Below are 19,690 nucleotides of genomic sequence, written 5' to 3'. Positions count from 1 at the left end.
GTGGACTCTAATCTGGAGAACTGGGTTTGATTCCCCGCTCCTCCTCCTCCTCCACGTGCAGTCAGGTGGGTGACCTTGTGCCAGTCACAGTACAATCAGAGCTCTCTCAGCCCCACCTCCCCCACAGGATGTCATGGGAAAAGGAAGATGATTGGAAACCACTTTGGGACTCCTTTGGGTACTAAAAAGCAGAGCATCCGAAAAAGCTCTCCTTCCATCTAAGAACAAAGTATGTCAACCTGTAATGATTTGATTTCTGGACTAGTTTAATGCAGTGGTCCCCAGCCTTTCTGTGGCTGGGGACAGGCAAGGCATCGGGCGCGGCCCGGCCCTGATTCCTTCTCCCCGCCCTCCCGCAGTAAGAAGCTTCCTGGGCCGCAAGCTTGCAGCCTGGGAAGTTTTTTACTGCGGGGCGGGGGCGGGGAGAGGGAGCGGCGGCCCGGCGCCATGGCCTTCGCGGCCCGGCACTGGGCCGCGGCCCGCAGGTTGGAGACCACTGGTTTAATGGACTGGAAGGTCTTTAATTGAATGGCAGCCCCTGTAAAGAGAAGAATTGGTTTTTATACCCTGCTTTTCACAGCCTGAAGGAGTCTCAGTGGCTTCCATTTTTCTTCCCCTCCTCCCCTCAAAAAGACACCCTGTGAGGTACATGAGGCTGAGAGAGCACTGAGACTGAGAAGACTGCTCTGTGAGAACAGATCTATCAGGGCTGCGACTAGCCCAAGGTCAACCAGCTGGCTGCATGTGGAGGAGCGGGGAATCAAATCTGGCTTGTCAGATTAGAAGCCGCCGCTCTGAACCACACCACCACCTTGGCTCTGTAACATAATGAAGATGTAGATTTGACTCTGGAAGCTGCAAATACCTCTATTGCACTGAATCAACCCCTCTTGGTCAACAGGCCACAGAATTTGGTACCAGGTGTGGTTCCAATCCACCCGTTGTCACTAGAGAGCACTGCGGTCATCCAGGCGTCACGCTTTTGCCGACAAAACTAAAGTGACAATTGAACATCTTCATCCTAATTATGCCGATGACACAACTTCTTGCTGCCATGGCGACCCAGACTCGAGCTGCGAGGTGGACCTCTGCAACTATAGGAAGCATTAGTGGAGTAACCTCTTGGCCTTAAATGCTCCTGAGCATCAGGTAATGCTTGCAAGAACTGGAACAAAGGCGAGGATACCAGAGGTTTAATGGGAAAGCCGTAGACGGCAGCGTTAAAGTCATAAAAATAACTCCACTTTGTGAAATCTGGAACTATGAAAAAAAGCTAAAACGGGCCGTGGTTGGTGGGGCTCATGAACTGAAGGTTGAGCGGCTGCATCGGTGCAGAATTCGGGATGGCCAGGGGGGCAGGCTGGATGTTCCGGTGGCCTTTGCCGTCCTGGACGAGAAAAGACGGCTCCCCAGGAAGCATGGCGGTGGCCACACACGGCATGTTGGTAATGACCATGATGTCCGGCTGCAAGGGAGGGCTCGTTTCTTGCGAGGGTAGCCCGGGGGTACCGATGAGGGTCGCCTTGCCGGCGTAACTGAGCGCCAGCTGCTCCAAGCGTCTCTTCTTGAAGAACGCCTGGGTGGTGGCATGCAGGGGCTGGAGAAGACGGGGGACGGGCTGCCCCGGGTGCAGGAAGAAGTCGAAGCCAGCGCAGTCGGCCGGATCGTAGGCCACTTGCTGGCCCGCTTCACCCTCGCTGGGCCAGGCGAAAGGGAACGGGAGCGTGAAGTCCTCGGTGAGGATGCGGATCGCAAAGTCGTCTTCTTTGCCGAATTCTTTGTACGCCCTCTGGATGCTACGGAAGTGTTCCTCCCATTTCTTCATGTCCCCGTCGTAAATGTCTGGGAAGGAGCCGGGAAGGGTCTGGACCTGCCTTGGGGGTGAAGAGGAAGCGGCGGGGCCTGACACGCTGTAGACCACTCCCATCGGGTCGCTGGGCGGGGCCATCTGGTTGAACAGGGGAGGCGGCAGCAGCGGCAGCAGGAAGTCTTGGGAGTTGCTTCCGGCCCCTCCCCCAGGCTTGGAGCCACTTCCTGTAAGGGGGAGGGGCTTCCCCGGTTGCAAGGGGGGTGGAAGAGCAGGTTTTCCTCCATCCCCTGTGAGAACATAACCCAAAGGTGGCAGGGGTTAGAATCTTTCACTGAGAAATTTGCCAGCCAAATCCCCTTTATGAGTAGGATGGTCAGCAGATGGATCCTTTCCCAAAGAGTAGAAGAGACCTCTACTTTCCTTTTTACTATATATATATGCTAATACAAATGAGAAGAGCCTCTTGTGGCACAGAGTGGTAAGGCAGTGACATAGTGTCTGAAGCTGTCTGCCCATGAGGTTGGGAGTTCGATCCCAGCAGCCAGCTCAAGGTTGACTCAGCCTTCCATCCTTCCAAGGTCGGTAAAATGAGTACCCAGCTTGCTGGGGGGTAAAGGGTAATGACTGGGGAAGGCAATGGCAAACCAACCCATATTGAGTCTGCCAAGCAAATGCTAGAGGGTGTCACCCCAAGGGTCAGACACGACTCGGTGGTTGCAGAGGGGATACCTTTACCCTTTAATGCAAATGAGAGAAATTCTCTGGCTCTCTCCAACACAGGTCAGAGGACTAAGAGAAGAGAGTTAATAGTGATCATAAGCAATGGCTGATAAGTAAGCCTAACCAAGGCTTGTGTAGACTTAATTCAATTGGGGTAAAAGCCTTCCATGGGAAGACAGCACCTGTCAATTCATGGCATCCATTCCTTGGGGACATTTGCCAATTAATTCCAGGTGCTTTTCTTGGTTGCCTTCTAGAATCATAGAGTTTGAAGGGTCCTCCTGGGTCATCTAGTCCAACTCCCTGAACCATGCAGGACACTCACAACCTTATGGCTCATCCCCTGTAAGCTGCCACCCCCTTGAGCCTTTACAGAATCAGCCTCTCCATCAGATGGCTATCTATTTAAAAATTTCCAAAGATGGAGAACCCACCACCTCCCAGGGGAGCCTATTCCACTGAGAAACTGGTCTGACTGTCAGGAACTTCTTCTGGATGTTTAGAGGGCCAAAGAGAGCTTATGTGGTGGGCTGGTTACAGTATTTCGGACTAGGATCTTAGGTACCAGGTTCAAATTCAAACAGGAACTCTTTGAATGATCTTGAGCTAGTTAATCTTTCAGCCAAGCATACCTGACAGGGCTGTTGTGAGTATAAATAGAGGGGGGAGATGATGCCAGCTGCTTTGGATCCCCATTGGGGAGCAAAACAACAGGCGCATGCACAATTCTTGACTTTTAATTCTTGTTTCTTTATTTTGTTCATTTATACGCCACCTTCCTTTCCAAGGAGAACCTAAAGGACAACGTTCCCCTCTGTTTTCCCCTCACAACAACCCTATGATGCTGGTTAGGCTGAGTGTGTGTGTGTGACTGGGCCAAGGCCACTTAGCAAATTGTGGGTCCATATGTGTTTTCATTTAAAAACTTTCCCGTGCCACTGAGACCTGTTTGCATGGAAAGCAGCCAATAGTCTGTCCCTCAAGAAACAAGCCCACCGAGATGCCCACTTCAGAGAGGACCTCTAAAGAGAGGAGAGGCAAGACCAGGAAAAAAGGTTCCGGCAGGAGGCCAATGGCCAAGGGAGGGGACAGGTCTGACAGTGTCCTGAAATGATGGATAAATGCATTTTCCAAGGATTGGATGAGCAGAGGTTCAGGTGGGAGGGATGGAGGCAGTGGGTGGAGATGTCAGATAGAACTTGTCCTGCATCCACCTCATTCAGAAATGGTATAGATTCCGGATAAGGTCTCCAAACTCATGGTCAATAACTGGTCTGACATAGCAGCAGCTTTGAGGGAGGGACATTCAGTCAACCCTCTTCCAGGCCCAGAATGAACTAACCCTCCCCCACAAGTTCCACTGGGACACCCACCCCTTTCTCTACCCTTCTCTTGCTTCTGTGATTGCAGCTGGCACCCCCTTCAAGGGTTTGCCTTTGGTCCTGGGGCTTTCTGAGGTTGATCCCTCCTTGATATCCCCCCTTGACATTTCCTCTTGCCCCTCCAGTGGCTAGTGAGTGTTCCCTATCCCCAGCCTTGGTGTTGAACTACCCAGTCCTTTTCACCTGGAAGTTGTGGTAAGTTCTCCAAGGTCTCTGAGGCTAAAGAGGCCATTGTCTGAGGTTGCCATGGCAGAGGGGAAGTGGAGGACAATTGTTGACTGTGGTCGCCGAGGAAACTGCAATGGCTCTGTGATGACATCACAGAAGATGAATGGGGAGAAAGGGGGACAGTCAGAACATTCTTGAAAGGGGAGCACAACATTTCATTTCCCTGCAGTGTTGAGGAAAACCACCCCAAGGAGGCACCCCATGAAGCTGCCTTAGATGCTGTCTACAAAGCCAAGTAGAGACTATCATGCTAGTCATGGCCCTCCCTTGGTAGAGGTTTGCCATGTGGGATCTTTTCAGTGAGAGATGCCAGGGGTTGAAATTGTAGGGCTTTCTGCAACCAGAATAGGGCTTTGTCCCTGAGCAGTGTGGTTCTTCCCATTACCATATGGAACTTTTGCACTTCTTCCTTACCAAGTTTTCTAGAGATTGGGCAGGATCCAACCAAGATTTTTTTGCTCAAACTTGGCCATTTCTTCCTCTATTAGTACACTCCTCCCCCTCAAGTCCACATGGCATTTCTCCACACAGGTCTCACGATGCCTAAAGGTAAAGGTATCCCCTGTGCAAGCACTGGGTCATGTCTGACCCTTGTGGCACAGAGTGGTAAGGCAGCAGACATGCAGTCTGAAAGCTCTGCCCATGAGGCTGGGAGTTCCATCCCAGCAGCCGGCTCAAGGTTGACTCAGCCTTCCATCCTTCTGAGGTCGGTAAAATGAGGACCCAGCTTGCTGGGGGGTAAACGGTAATGACTGGGGAAGGCACTGGCAAATCACCCCCTATTGAGTCTGCCATGAAAATGCTAGAAGGGCATGATGCCTATTTGAGCCTTTTTAGGCCATCAAAGACACCTCCTGTTTCACCATTGGAAAAATTGGCTGGATCCCACACATTGGTCTTGCAATGGAGACCAGGTAAGCACTTGGGGTGCTAGTCCCCAGATATGGGACCTGAGAATTATACCTCATCTCCAGGTGACCAGGATCAGTTCCTCAGGATAAAATGCCTGCTCTAGAGGGACAGACAAGTAAAGAAGTAGGGAGGTATAGCAATATATGTTAGGAATCTTTATACTTGTGAAGAAATACAGGTACCTGAGCATGAAAGTTCAGTTGAGTGTATTTGGGTAAATATAAAAGGAGTAGGAAAGGAGAGTGGTATTATTATGGGGGTCTGCTGTAGACCACCAAGCCAGTCAGAGGACTTGGATGCAATACTCCTAAACCAAATTACACAATTCTCAAAGAGGGGGGAAACAGCGGTCATGGGTGACTTCAATTACCCAGATATCTGTTAGAACAGGGGTAGTCAACCTATGGTCCTCCAGATGTCAATGGACTACAATTCCCATGACCCCCTGCCTGCAAACACTGGCAGGGGCTCATGGGAATTGTAGTCCACGGACATCTGGAGGACCACAGGTTGACTACCCCTGTGTTAGAAGACCAATTCTGCTAAAAATACAAACCGTGCTAATTAAGAGATTAATTGTCTTGCTGACAGCTTAATTTCCTAGAAAGTAGAGAGGGGAACCAGGGGGTCTGCTATTTTAGACTTGATTGTCATCAGTAGGGAAGAACTGGTGGGTAAGGTGGAAGCAGGTAGGTGGGTAAGGTGGAAGCAGATCATGTGCTTTTGGAATTTTCAACTGTGGGAAAGAGAAAACACATTTACTACATTATGACAAATTTGTTTTCAAGGTAAAGAGGACAACCGCCCCCCTCCGATGATCTGTCCATCTTCACCCAACCAAATAGCTCTCAAGAGTGGGGGAATCAGGTAGCCCTCATGGACCGTGTTTCTTATGTAACAAAGGACGAGAGAGCACAAAGCCAGTTTTGTGTCTGGGTGACACTCAGCTAGCTGCATGACTTGACTTCCTCTTCCAGGGCCGGTCCAGATGGCCTATCAAAGAAGCCATTCATCTGATGTTTAGGAAGAACCGGGATCAAAGGACCTTGTTAGCTCTTATCAATGCATGAGCAGGCCAAGGCAGAGATGGGCTCTGAGAGTGGTGCATTTTGCTGTGGATAAAGGGAGAACTTCGCACGTGAGCAAGCACAGAAGTTTGCTCTAATTATCAAAACATTTCCTGGCACTGGACATAGGATTAGACAGCAATGCATGTTGTTCCACTTTATACTACCCACCTTCTTTGAATCCTTCATCCAAGGTAAGGTGGGGTTGCCAGATGTCCTGTTTTTAGAGGACATGTCCTATTTTTGTGTCCATCCTGTTTTGGCTTTTTGTAAACCAATTGCTGAAAATGTCCTCTTGGGATTGGGAGGGTAAGAATATTCCTAGATAGCAGCAATTATCACAGTTTAAATGACAGAAGTATTTAAAATGAGATTTGACATTGCGACCACTTGTTTGAAGTAGCTGGGAAACATACCATATCGCCGAGGGTCGGACACGACTGAACGGATAACATTATGAAGTATAGGAGATACCTTTGGGGCAAATGGTCATGCTGCAGTCCTTGCAAATGGGCCCTGCAGGAATTGAATTTTTCAAGAAGATGTTTTAATAAAAAGGATAAAGGCTGTTGTTTTTATGTTGCTTTTTACTACATGGGTTTCTAATTTCTATAATAAGGTAAAGGTAAAGGTATCCCCTGTGCAAGCACTGGGTCATGTCTGACCCTTGGGGTGACGCCCTCTAGTGTTTTCTATAATATCATTTCTCTAATATCATTTCACAAATTTGCATTATGTCCACTAGGTGGCAGTCACATTACATGGGATTCTTGTTTCTAACATATCATGTCACAAATTCTCAGTATGTCCACTAGGTGGCAGTTACAGACTTACCTATCTCTTATGCATAGACCAAAGAAATAGATGAGCATTGAATTCGTATACATTTCCACCTGCCACCTTCCCCGTTTTGAGTGCTTTATCCAATCTCAGTATTGTGAACACTTATAATTAGCTGAGTAGTAATAGTGAGCCTCAAGGTGGACAATATAATGAAGATGGACCCTCACAACACTGAAAAGCTCAAATTTTGGGGAGGGGCCACAAGTTCCAATTTAGCTGTTGTAAACAAGATGCAACAGGCATAAATTAAAAAGTGTGATTGCCCTGGGACAAGAGGGAAAGGGGGGAAAAGCACTGGAACTGGGGAGGGTATAGAAAAAGCCTGATGCTCTGGCCTTGGCTGTTTAGCCCCCCTGCATAGTAAATAAGGATCGAAACATGGGCTCCCCCAGCACCCCAGAAGAAAAGGAAAATCTCTCCACAAAACATACTTTCTGAGCCCTTTAGAACACATTCATGGGCCACCCTCTATACTGCCCGGAATGTCCCAGAAGAACCTTGTATCTGTCTTGAATGCCACCACTGGAGATCACTCAATTACTGGCACTGAATCTCAAAACAACATCACAGACAGAGAAACCTCCAGCTTAATGCTTCTGAACAATCCTGCTGCTTAATCATGTGGACAGTAGTTACTTAATGGTGTGCAAAATGCTCTCTGCACATGGTCAGAGATACTTGAGTTTCCTTAGAGGCACAATGCAGGCAAAGTTAAACAGTGTTTGGTCCAATCCTCTGCAAAAGGGCCAGATTAAAGCTACTGAGTCTTGGGACTTATCTGCACTGGGCTTTTAAAGCTGGTTGGGTTTAGTTAAACAAAAGCCATCTGCACATGACCCCAATCTCCACTCTGATCCTGGTCTGTTTGTTTTCTCCAGTCTGCAAGGTTTAGCATTGACTCTGCAGTCACACTACTTATTCGCCGGCATCTCCAAGTGTGGCTTTTCTCCACTTCATCAAAGAAATGCGAGCCCATGACACTTTCTTTGGGGTGCAGATGTCCTGCCTATGGGCTTTCTTCCCCTTCCCCCCAACCATACCTACAGCACAGACATTGTACAGAGGTCTCTGCTGTTTGGTTGGTTTCCAGCAGGAGCAGGCCCTTTGACTTTGGTGGTTCTATTTTAGTGCTTCCTTCATTTTATGCTGCTTTATCAGCCCCCTTAAATGGCATGATAAGCTTTAATATCAGAAGAGGTAAAGACCTTCCTTCTCCCTCTATCCTGAGAAGTTAACAGTTTAAATCAAACTGATTTACAAATTATTGAACACTAATATTGAAATGGCAATGTTGACAGCCTTGGTTACTCCTCAAAGTTTTCAAGTATTAAAAATATTCCAGATGTGAATTCTGAAATTCTCTTCTCGGTTGAATGCAGCAGCGGGGATGGACGGGGAAAAGCTACCTGCCCTTTCTGCAAAAAAGACAGTGTATAGGGAAAACGTGGACCATTTCTGCATTAGGAGACATACCTTTTTTTAGCCTCTCTTTGGATTTCCTTTGAATGCTGTGAGTCAACTCCAGACTTTCCGCATTTGGGCTTTCCTCCCCTTATTTCCCAGGCTGAAATTCGCAATATGCTTCCTGCACTGAATCCAACAGAGGCAGCCTCCCATGGTGCTTTCCCCTTTTAAAAAATGTGTCATTTGCAAAAAGGAGATTGCTTGCCTCTTTGTTTCATTGTGTCTCACTGTGCCCATGATGACCTCCCCTTTCCCATCCTGAAGTGTCCTGAATGCAATTTTATTTTTTAAAGTCCTGGGTTATAATATTATAATTCTGCTATGCAAGACTGCTTTTCTTAAACTTAGAAACAACGTTGTAACGCAATCACCCCAGAGGGAGGGAAGAGGAAGAAGGGAAGGGGCAGGGAGGGTGGTGACAAGGACAGGGGCATGCCCCAATGACTCACAATGGTGGGTGTGTGTGGGGGAAACAATTGCACACATTTCCAAATTGGGCAGCCCCCAAATTAGACCCTGCCTTGACTGATGAAATTGCTGTAACTGGGAAACCACAAAATGTGCAATAACTCCAGAGGCAATTTGGGACTGCAACTGGACAGGCAAATTTTTGTGTGGAAACAGGCAGAAAAGCTGGCCCATTAAAAATGCAAATCTGGATGATATTTCTAGTGCAGAAACGGTTGTGGCATTCCCACTGCTGTTACCTCTTGGTCTTGGAAGCCCTTGTTCACCTCCACCAATGTTCTTTCCACCAGAATGGCTCTGCGATAACTTAATCCCTCTGACCTTTCTTAATCCTAACTGATTGAATAAGGGAAGGCTTTCAGTTTGGGCAGTGGGGCTTGCAATGCTGTTGATAAATAAAGGTGTCTCAATGCCCTCCCCCCCTCACTTGGGTATTTCCACACCTGGGGAGGACGCATCACAGCTGACCAGCATGAGACTCCAGGCAGCCGCTGCCGTTCTCTTTGTCTTCGTGCTCGGCCCGAAGGAAACAGAGTCTCAGGTGAGGAGCACATCCACCTCTTGAGGCCCAGCATAGCCAGCTTGGTGCAGTGGTTAGGAGAGCGGACCTCTAATCTGGCGAGCCAGGTTTGATTCCGCGCTCCCCCACATGCAGCCAGCTGGGTGACCTTGGGCTCACCACAGCACTGATAAAACTGTTCTGACCGAGCAGTAATATCAGGGCTCTCTCAGCTTCACCCACCTCACAGGGTGTCTGTTGTGGGGAGAGGAAAGGGGAGGCAATAGGAAGCCGCTTTGAGACTCCTTTGGGTGGAGAAAAGCGACATATAAGAACCAACTCTTCTTCTTCTTCAATAATATCAGGGCTCTCTCAGCCTCACCCACCTCACAGGGTGTCTGTTGTGGGGAGAGGAAAGGGAAGGTGAATGTAAGCCACTTTGAGACTCCTTCGGATAGAGTAAAGCGGCATATAACTCTTCTTCTTCTTCTTCTTCTTCTTCTTCTTCTTCTTCTTCTTCTTCTTCTTCTTCTTCTTCTTCTTCTTCTTCTTCTTCTTCTTCACACCAACTTGTGCTGATTCAGAGTGCCATTCCTTCAAGCCTAGTTTTGTCCACTCAGGCTGCCAGGGGCTTTCAAGAGTCTCAAGCGGTGGTCTTTCTTATCACCTACCTCCTGAGATGCCATGGATTGAACCTGGGATGTTTTGCATGCCAAACAGCTGTATTACTGAGCCACAGCCTCAGCCTAATTAGGGCAAGAATAAGAAAGTCTCAGCTTTACATGTTCAGCTTACAGGATCATATTGAGATGGATGGCAGCGGGATGATAGGATAAGGCCCACGGATCTTGGTCAAAACCTTTCCCACAAAAGGGGAGGCAAGGAAGATTTCTTGTTTTCCCTTTAAAAAACAAAGCCTTGCACATGAATTGCCACTGGGTGGCAGCAGAGTTATGCACAAACAAGGAGAGGGAAATTGTAGCAGAAAACAAAAGCTATTGTAGGGAAAAAATCAGCGACCGTCTGACTCACAAGGTATGTGGAGTGCATACCTGCTCTGGGAATCCTAGAGTTAGAAGGGGACACATGGGGCATCTGGTTCTACCCCCTGCTCAATGTAGGATCAGCCTAAGGATAAATATCTGTCCAGTTGCTGCTTGAATTCTACCAGTCAGGCGGAGCTCAACCTCCCCAGGCAGCTGATTCCACTGCTGAACTACTCTGAGTGTAGAACAGTTTCTCTCCAGCTGTAACTGAGTGGATTGAAAACTTAAACATTTCGGGAAAATGCACAATCAGTCTGCATAACCGTTGTACCTATTTGACTACATGTTTTGTATTATTATTTGCTTTTTTGTGTGTAACTCTGCCATACGATAAATCATCATCATCATCTAATATCTTGCACCCAAAATGTCATTTTTTTGCTTTTCATAATTGGGCTTGGGGTAGACATATATTCCAAAAGCAATAGGCATCCTTTACAGCAGGGGTAGTCAACCTGTGGTCCTCCAGATGTGCATGGACTACAATTCCCATGATCCCCTGCCAGCAATTGCAATTGCTGGCAGGGGATCATGGGAATTGTAGTCCATGCACATCTGGAGGACCACAGGTTGACTACCCCTGCTTTACAGAGCTCCCCTCCCTCACACACAAATTTTCCTCCCATTGACCCCACTGTTCTTTTAGATTTGAAGCTTTTCAATGGTATATGTTGGTTGATTTCCAAACAGCCTGTGAGGTGCTACAAATCCAGGGAATGTCATATAAATAAAAAAATAATTTTAGTATGATGCCATAGTTACAGAAGGGGTCTCCCACCTTTTTGAGCCTGTGAGGACCTTAGAAAATTCCTATACAGGGTTGTGGACGTAACCACAAAATGGCTACCAAGGAAGGTGCAGCTGACTACACAATGGCCACCATGGGAAATGGAACGACCTCTCCCACCCCAGACCACCAACATTCAGGGGATGACAAAGTGCAGTAGATGAGGAGTAATTTTTTTTAATACAGTGGAGAAGAGGAATGAAACAATAAAACCAATGCCGTGATGGCAGTTGCTACCAAAACATTATTATAATCCACACAGCCAATGGCCAATAAGAAACCTTGTTGGGCAAGTGCCCCACCTGGCACGACCCACTTTGAAAAAACAACTTGGAGGGTACCAGGAAAAGTGCTTGCAAGGCCCATGGTGCCTATAGACATCATCTGGGGGACTCCAGTCAACAGTGTCGCTTTGGGAATTCTGGGTTCAAGCCAGGGATTAGGGACGAGTGAAGAACCTCAGAGATGCAGGGTATCTAATCTCATCTGCCTTTTCTGTTTTAGTTATTTGGGCCTCTTTTAGGAGGCGGAGAAGGTCCCAATGGAGGAGGCTTTTCCCCAGTGAGTATCACTACCCCAATTATCCTGCCTGTTATAAGAAAGGCCAACAGAAGAGAGAAATCAGGATTGGGCTCCCATCGTTTTCGCATTTCATCTCTAAAATGGTGGTGTCACTGCTGAGGCAAAATTGGGGATGCTGCGGCTCCCAGCTGGGCTCTTAATGACAGCTCCAGGTGTCTTCTTCCGTTGTTAAAAATGCTGAGAAGACTGGATCACAGCCCTCCCTGTGTCTCCCTTGGCCTCTGGTCATGTGGTCATTTCAGACTCTAGATTGAATGGTCTGAGTGGGTTGTTGAGAAGAAGGTAATGTGTGCTTCAAAGGCAAGGCTGTGGCCTGTTAAGTTGCTCCTTCCCTGGTTGAGCCCACAAACGAGGGTCCGAAACTCCCTCCCGTCCCTCAAGTCTAGTCCTGACAACAGCACTGGTCAGAAATCCAGCTAGGAGAAAAGATGGATGGGGAGAGCTGGAAGCCCTGCAGAACACTGTGGCGGTCTCTCAGAATTATGTATGTAAGCGTCACGAAGTCTCAGTTGCTGCACAGAGTCCCCAGCAAGGGGTTTTCAAGGCCTTGGAGAAGCAGGGCAGGTTGGCCTTGGCCTTCCTCTGCCCAGTCTTCCTGGGTGGACCCTGCATAGCTTCCATGATCTGAGGAGGCTGGGCTAGACCACAGACTTATGGTGACCCCAGCAAGGGGCTTTTAAGGGAAGCAGGAAGCAGAGGGGGTTGCCCATAGCTTTCGTCTGCAGAGCCTTCCTGGGTGGACTCCCATCCAAGTACTGACCCTGTATAGCTTCCATGATCTGAGGAGGCTGGGCTAGACCACGGACTTATGGTGATCCCAACAGTGGGATTTTAATGAAAGCAGGAAGCAGGGGGGGGGGTTGCCCATAGCTTTCCTCTAAAGAGCCTTCCTGGGTGGACTCCCATCCAAGTACTGACACTGCATAGCTTCCATGATCTGATGAGACTGGGCTAGACCATGGACATACGGTGACCCCAGCAAGGGGCTTTTAAGGAAATCAGAAAGCAGAGGTGGTTGCCCATGGCCTTCCTCTGATCAGCCTTTCTTGGTAGTCTCCCTTCCAACTACCAATGCTCCTTAGCTTCCGAGATCAGGCTATGCTGTGCCACTTTCCCCTGTTGATTGATTGCCACCCCATAGGGTTCCCAAGGCAAGCGACCTTCAGGGATGGTTTTCCTTTGGCTGCCTCCATGTCACAACCCTGGTGCTCCTGGGATGTCTCCCATCTGAATGTGGGCCAGGGCTGCTCTGCTTAGCTTCTGAGATCAGCAAACTTCAGGCTAGCCTGGGCTATCCACATTCTGCACCCAATGGTTAATGCACTTTCAATGCACTTTCAAAGTAGATTTTCCTGTTCTGCACAGGAAAATCCCGCTGTAAAAACACATGGAAAGTGTATTGTTCTACAGGAGCAGCCCAGGTCAGAGCCCAACTTCCCTATCCCCGGATAGCAACTGTCTCCCAAACTTCTTTTGCTTAAAAGAAATAATCTGCTATGGTTTTCCCCCAGGCATTTGTTTGTGTTTGTTTTCCTTCCCACAAGCCTCAAAGGAAATGGGGCTGAGCAAGGGGAAATAAAGAGCCTCTTCTAATATCTGCCTTTTTCCTCTTGCAGTTTGAAATCATTAACAAGGTGAGGAGATGGGAAGGGATTCTGTTTCCTGAGCTGCTTTGCATAATCTCTCGTTCGAGCAGAGAATCTCAGGTGTGATTGAATGAAGGCTGGCCACTGGAAAGGTCTGCAGTCATTGGAAATTGGTGGATAAATCTGGCTGATGAGGAGACCTGGGTCCAGATCACCATGCCTGTCTTTCAGCCAAGCCTACTCCACAGGGTGGTTGTGAAGACAAGACTTGGAGGAGGGGGAGGCTATTCTGCTGTCCTGAGCCACATGGAGGGAGGGGAAGGAACATTCAGTCTGTCAGTTGTGGGAGGGTTGCATAATTCAACACTTTGCAATATTAAAAATCTAGATTTTAGTGGCACCTTTAAACCAACAAAGTTTTAGAAGAGAACGAGGGAAGTTACCATTGAGTTCTTTGGATTTGGTTGATAAATGGGGAATGGGGAGTATGTGGAGAAATAGCAATATAACTACAAAACACTTAACCTTTTTTTCCTGAAAAACATAGTTCATGGTCCAGATTAGATATGATTTGGATTACAAAGGATATATGTAGAACTGAGATACTACCTGGATGACTACCAGATCATAGACCTGTAGTAATGAACTTGAAGTCAAAGAGAAGGAAAAGTAGTCAAAGGCAGAGAATGATGGATAGTCTGTTATTACATGAAGAAATTGTGAAAGACTGTAGAGTGAAATTAAAACACTTCCTTGAATTAAATATACAGGAGGACATAAAAACATTGTGGGAGACCAGTAAAGCTTATATGAGAGGTTTATTCATAGCCTACAGCTATAAATTTAAAAAGCTTAAAGATCGAGAAAGGCAGAAATCATTCAAAATTACATGAGAAACAGGAAAGCTCTGAGGATTTCAAGTGGGAACATTCAAAGGACAAGGCATAAGGAGGAAAGCAATGTCACTTCCAGGTAAAGACTGTGTCAAGTATCGCACTAGGAATTTCCCCAATCCCTATAGCAGATAATATAGAAATTGGGGGGGGGGGAATTCCTAGAGTATTTCTTGATGTTCCATGTAAACCACCCTGAACCACAAGGGAGAGTGGTAAATAAATACAAAAAGACAGACAGACAGCTAGATAGATGAACAAATAGATGGATGGATGGATGGATGGATGGATGGATGGATGGATGGATGGATGGATGGATGGATGGATGGATAGTGGACGGACGGATGGAAGGACGGACGGACGGATGGAGGGACAGACAGACAGACAGATAGATAGATGAACGGATGGATGGATGGATGGATAGATAATGGACGGACAGATAGACTGATAAATAGACAGATGACAGATAGATAAAATATGGTGACGTCACTTGTGGGTCTTTCCTGGAAGTGATATTGGCGCATCGTATGACATTGCCCCTGCCATTTTTGCTCTCATTACCGTACCACGATGGGCTTCCTTAGATGGTGGACTATCACTTTCCCCCCAGACAAAGCCATTCACGTCTTCCTTTGAAAGGTGCAATTCCTTCTACCCGGATGGAGAATTCCAATTCACAGAGAAGGAAGCCGCCCCTGCATGAGTTAGCATGAGGTCATGGCTAAGTAATCCAGATGAGTGCTTCATGCCACAAACCCAAACAAAGAACTGTTCCCTTCACAAAACAGAAGTTGAAATTTAATTTTCTAAGTCTTCCTATTATTTCTTGAAGTCAAAATTCAAAAAGACCCCCACGCAACTAATCATGTCAGTCTTTTCCTTTTTAGCTTGTTGCACCTTTTCTAGGAGGAGGAGGAGGAGGAAAAAGTGTGAGTATTGCCAGGGGAAATAATATCCACATGATCTTGTCTATTGAAGAACCCTGAAATACCTAAGAAACAGGTAGTGCCTTCTGGCTGCATTCTGATATAATGGCAAACCATGGGAATCCTCAGTCTCACCAGCCTCGTTCTCTTCCTGACTTCCTGCCACCTGTGGCTCAGATACTGAAAAGTCTCCATTTGCAACAAATGACTTCTACACTACTGGCCAGGAAGCTGTGGTCCAACTCTATGGCAGAATTATGGTTGCTATCAGCAGGGGAGGGGAGTGGGTAGGATTGCCGTATCTAGGCAAGGAAACTTTTGGAAATTTAGCGTTGGAACCTGGGGAGGACAGGAGCTTCAGTAATGTGCAATGCCATGGAGTTCACCTTCCAAAGTGTCCATTTTCTCCAAGGAAATGGAACTTTTTAGTCCTGAGATGAACTGTAATTCTGGGGGATCCCCCGGTCCCACCTGGAGGCTGGCATTGCTATTTGGAATCCTTGTTCATACGTAAAAGAGCTAACCATCAAGTCCAGATGAAGTGGTTGCAAGTGCGGAATCTCTCATTTCTAAGATGTAATTCGAGGGGAAAGACACAGAACTACATGATAATGCCCAACCGGAAAGGGCAACCCCAAGAGGCAGAGGTGACAGCGCCACCTGATGTGTGGAGGTCGAAAAGACAGAATAAAGGAATATCTGCAAAAGAAGGAGGCAGAAAAAGAACACATGGCCCCAAAACGTACAGGGCCCCTACCTGTAATAACAAGCCTTAGGTCCGAATGTAGTCCATGTCCAGGAGGGGGAAGTCTTTTGTCTCTGTATTTTCTTGGGATTTAACTGACATGTCGTACAATCTGCAAGTGAAGAAACACACCAAGCTGATGATGGCATGTAGGCAACTTTTAATAAGGATATGAATTGGGGCCAAAACAAGCCCCGGAGGAATACAACTCATTTTCAACAACAATCGTTGTCTTCATCAGTGTCTGTAGGAAACACAAAACTGAGACAGTGAACACACCCATCATTTTCTGTATTTGAGAAGTCTTGCCTAGGCCTGGCAGAGCTGGGTTGAAATCCTGCCCAAGCCCTGGGCCAGTTGCCTCGTTGTTCTATTTTCTGTATTTACTTCTAATAGTATCACATAGACCAGGGGTAGTCAACCTGTGGACCTCCAGATGTTCATGGACTACAACTCCCATGAGCCCCTGCCAGCAAATGCTGCCAGGGGCTCATGGGAATTGTAGTCCATTGACATCTGGAGGACCACAGGTTGACTACCCCTGACATAGACCACAGAGGTTCAAGGATTGTTTATTCAATGGGGATCAAGGGATGACCATTGGTGTGTTCTTTCTTTCCCCTCCAAGTCCATCTGAGAAATGGGAGATTCCACTTTTCTTGGCTGACGGGTCCTTCGGTTTTCATATTGCGCTATCCTGCACAGGGGGTCTCCAGTCTAAACCTATAGCTTTCAGTGGGCTTGAGCTAGAATCAACTTGCACACATGAGCACTGATAACAGAAACCTTTCTCCCAGGGAATGGCCAGTGAGTTGGCTTCTAGAAATGGGGCTGTACCTTTCCTTTTTCTAAGAGGACATGCCTTAAAGTATTTAAACACCCTGGGAGGATCTGGACTGTGTGGTACAGTTTTATTGCAATGAGCAACCAAATCTGTATCCCAATGACTGTTGGCAGAGTTTCAGTATGCAGAGAAGAGCCAAGCTGCTTAAGGAACAAAATAGTTTTATTTTTTATGAAGAGAAACAACTATGTAAAGAGAGAGGGGGAAGGGGCCAATCTGTTTCTGCAGGTATTCTCCTGTTCAAGCTCCTGTCCTGGAGGCAAGCAGGAAGTAAGTGGGCTCAAAAAGCAGGAAGTCTACTTTTGAGCCAACCAGGACACTAGACGGGATAATTTGTAAATCCTCAGGAAGTTCCTATCCTACGTAAGCCAAATATACATCTCCTCCGATGTTCCATGCAGGACACCCTTTAAATTCCGCTCAGTTGTGCACACTGCAGATCTTTCAAATTCCAACAATGACAGGGCATCTGTAGTTATATAAAATGGATCTTCTGAAAAGGCCTTGAAACCAGTTCCATGGGGGAGCCACAGCGCCTGGCGGCGGCCAGGAGACAACAGCTGTGGAGCAACCAGGGAGGTGGCCATGGAGCTGCCAGGGAGGGGGCAGTGACAGCGGCGCTGCTGGAGAGCGGCCGGTGCCATTGTGCAGGCAGCATATGAGGCTGTGATGTTGACTGCACAGAGCACGTGGTGGGAATTGAGAGCCCTGTGAGGAGCCCCCAAACACGCCACAGGGGATGTGGCGGCAGGGGAGGTGCCGTGCTCTAGTTAATGGAGCAGGCGGCGGCAGCTGGACTGGGGCCCACAAGCCCCGAGGCCAACCTGCCAACCCTCTCTGCCCCTCCACATTGCTGCCTTCCCTGCAACCGCCGTCCCGTTGGCGCCATGTTGCATTTCAGCCTCTGCAGCAGGCTTTCTCCGAGTAAATTAATAAAAGGAATGTAATCCTGTCAAGAAACCGTGGTGGTGGTATCCACAAAAACTTGGGCTTACATGCTGCTTTATTTCATAAACAATGCATATGGAAACAAGATAAAACAGCTGACTTTTTTTCTTTACATTTATTTAGGCTTGCAGTGGCCCAGTGAGTATCATCCATTTGTTTGTCTCCTTATGTCAGTCAGTCAGTAACCTTTTATTGGCATAAAATATGTATAAGACATATAAAAACAGGGTTTAAAATTTCAACAAAATAATAAAATAGGCCATGGGGTTACATAACCAAACAGATCTTAAAATGATTAAATAAACTATTAAAGATAAAATACATAAAAGATAAAATCCTTATGTCTACATACCCCTATGTTGACAAATAAATCATACGGACCTCCCTCCTTCCCTCTCCAGAATAAAATCCCACCTCTTAATACTGACTGTACGGAAGTAGCAGGCATATCGAAATGCTCAGCGTATTTGTTTTATAGTTTTTATTGTATTTTTGATTAATTGAACCAAAAAAAGATGCATTTGGGGTCAAAATGTCTTCCTTTGAACTCTGCAATTCCTTTCGGACGCCGCTGAGATTCCCTCTACAATTTTAAATGTTAAATGTTGAGAAACTTTATTTAATGTTAAACATTTTGTTTGGTAATTAGGATGTTTTATTATGACCTACGCTGCCCTGAGCAGGTGTGCTGGGAGGGCAGTATAGAAATGTTAATAAACAAACAAAAAATATAATTCTAACATGTTGTGAGCTTGTCCACAAAGTGGGGCAATATAAAAATTTAATAATCAATAGAATAAAACATAAACAAAACATTAGATGCCCCCTGTTGACAGATATCAGGACCAACAAGGATTAAATTGCGGTTTTCAAAGTTCAGTTATTGGGAAGGAAATGAACTGTGATTAGTTCAGAGTGAGTTAGTTGAAAGCTTCTGTCTTCAAATATGGTGAACAGCACACAAGGATGAAGGAGGGAATGGGGGAACCCAACATTTAATCCAACTAAAATTTTGAAGCCTGAATAGATTTGAGGAAGTATATTTCATCAAGATTCTATCTGTGATAGCTTTGGTAAGAACAATAGAGACATTGGGTAATTCCTAGAGAGTCACCATGGAAACCACTTTTTCTGCTGTTCTCCGTTTCTCAAGGGTAGGAGGGAGAAGCCAAGGGTGGGAGTTCATTTGCTTTCAGAGGGTAAATAACAAGGCCCCTGTGCCAAGATATATCAACTAAGCCTTTAGTTGTTGGAGTAGACTTTTGAGGGAGGAGGGTGAGCTGTAGCACATCTTGGCCCTCTTCTTTGTGTAGACTAAGATAAGTCTAGTAGTAGTAACACTGGCCAAGTATGCCACAAATGCTGAAAGAGTCATGTATAAAAAAAAAAAACTCTTTGTTTATGTTGTAGCGTGGACCCAGCAACTTCAGACCAGTGAGTATAACAACTTTTGTTCAATTTGATAGTGCTGTTTGCCTCTTAGGCTGGTCATTTGACTGGTACCTTACCAGACCCAGTGGCCCTATAGTAAACCCCTGGTTCTTCTGTGGGAGAGGAAAGTTATAAAACTCTACCTGTTTGGAGCATCTCCAGGAATGCAGCAATAGTTAAATGAGAGAGAGAGAGAGAGATGGCCATGTACCAGAATGTTGACAATAGTTGAGTGTCACTAAAAGGAAAGAAGAAGTAGGAGAAGAAATCATCCTGGCTTATGTTCCTGAGTTCATAAAAAATCCTGGAAGGGGAGAAACTCGAGATATCCTCATGGGCCCCTAGTTTGTACATGTCCATTTAGTAGCTCCTGTATCTTTTGGTCGTGTCCTGTCCATACCACCTGTTTTACCTCACAATCATGGATATTCATATGAGTGTACAACCTGAATTGTGCTCCATAAATGCTCTCCACGTGTTTTGTGGTCTGCATCTCTGGTGGGAAATGA

The 19,690-nt window shown here is 46.7% G+C and overlaps 1 protein-coding gene across 1 annotated transcript; it reads right to left on the bottom strand.

Annotated features, from left to right (window-relative positions):
* Positions 1-1,178: 1,178 nt before the first annotated feature.
* Positions 1,179-4,219, bottom strand: LOC143836994 (uncharacterized). Its single transcript, XM_077336382.1, has 2 exons — positions 4,096-4,219; positions 1,179-2,097 (listed from the first exon to the last, which is right to left on the bottom strand). The coding sequence occupies exons 1-2, from the start codon at positions 4,142-4,144 to the stop codon at positions 1,274-1,276; spliced, it is 873 nt and encodes a 290-aa protein (XP_077192497.1). The 5' UTR covers positions 4,145-4,219; the 3' UTR covers positions 1,179-1,273.
* Positions 4,220-19,690: the final 15,471 nt, after the last annotated feature.

Source organism: Paroedura picta, chromosome 5, assembly GCF_049243985.1.
Source record: "Paroedura picta isolate Pp20150507F chromosome 5, Ppicta_v3.0, whole genome shotgun sequence".
Classification (NCBI taxonomy): Eukaryota; Metazoa; Chordata; class Lepidosauria; order Squamata; family Gekkonidae; genus Paroedura; species Paroedura picta.
Note: the sequence above shows the minus strand (reverse complement) of the source record. Positions and strands in the feature narration are given on the sequence as shown.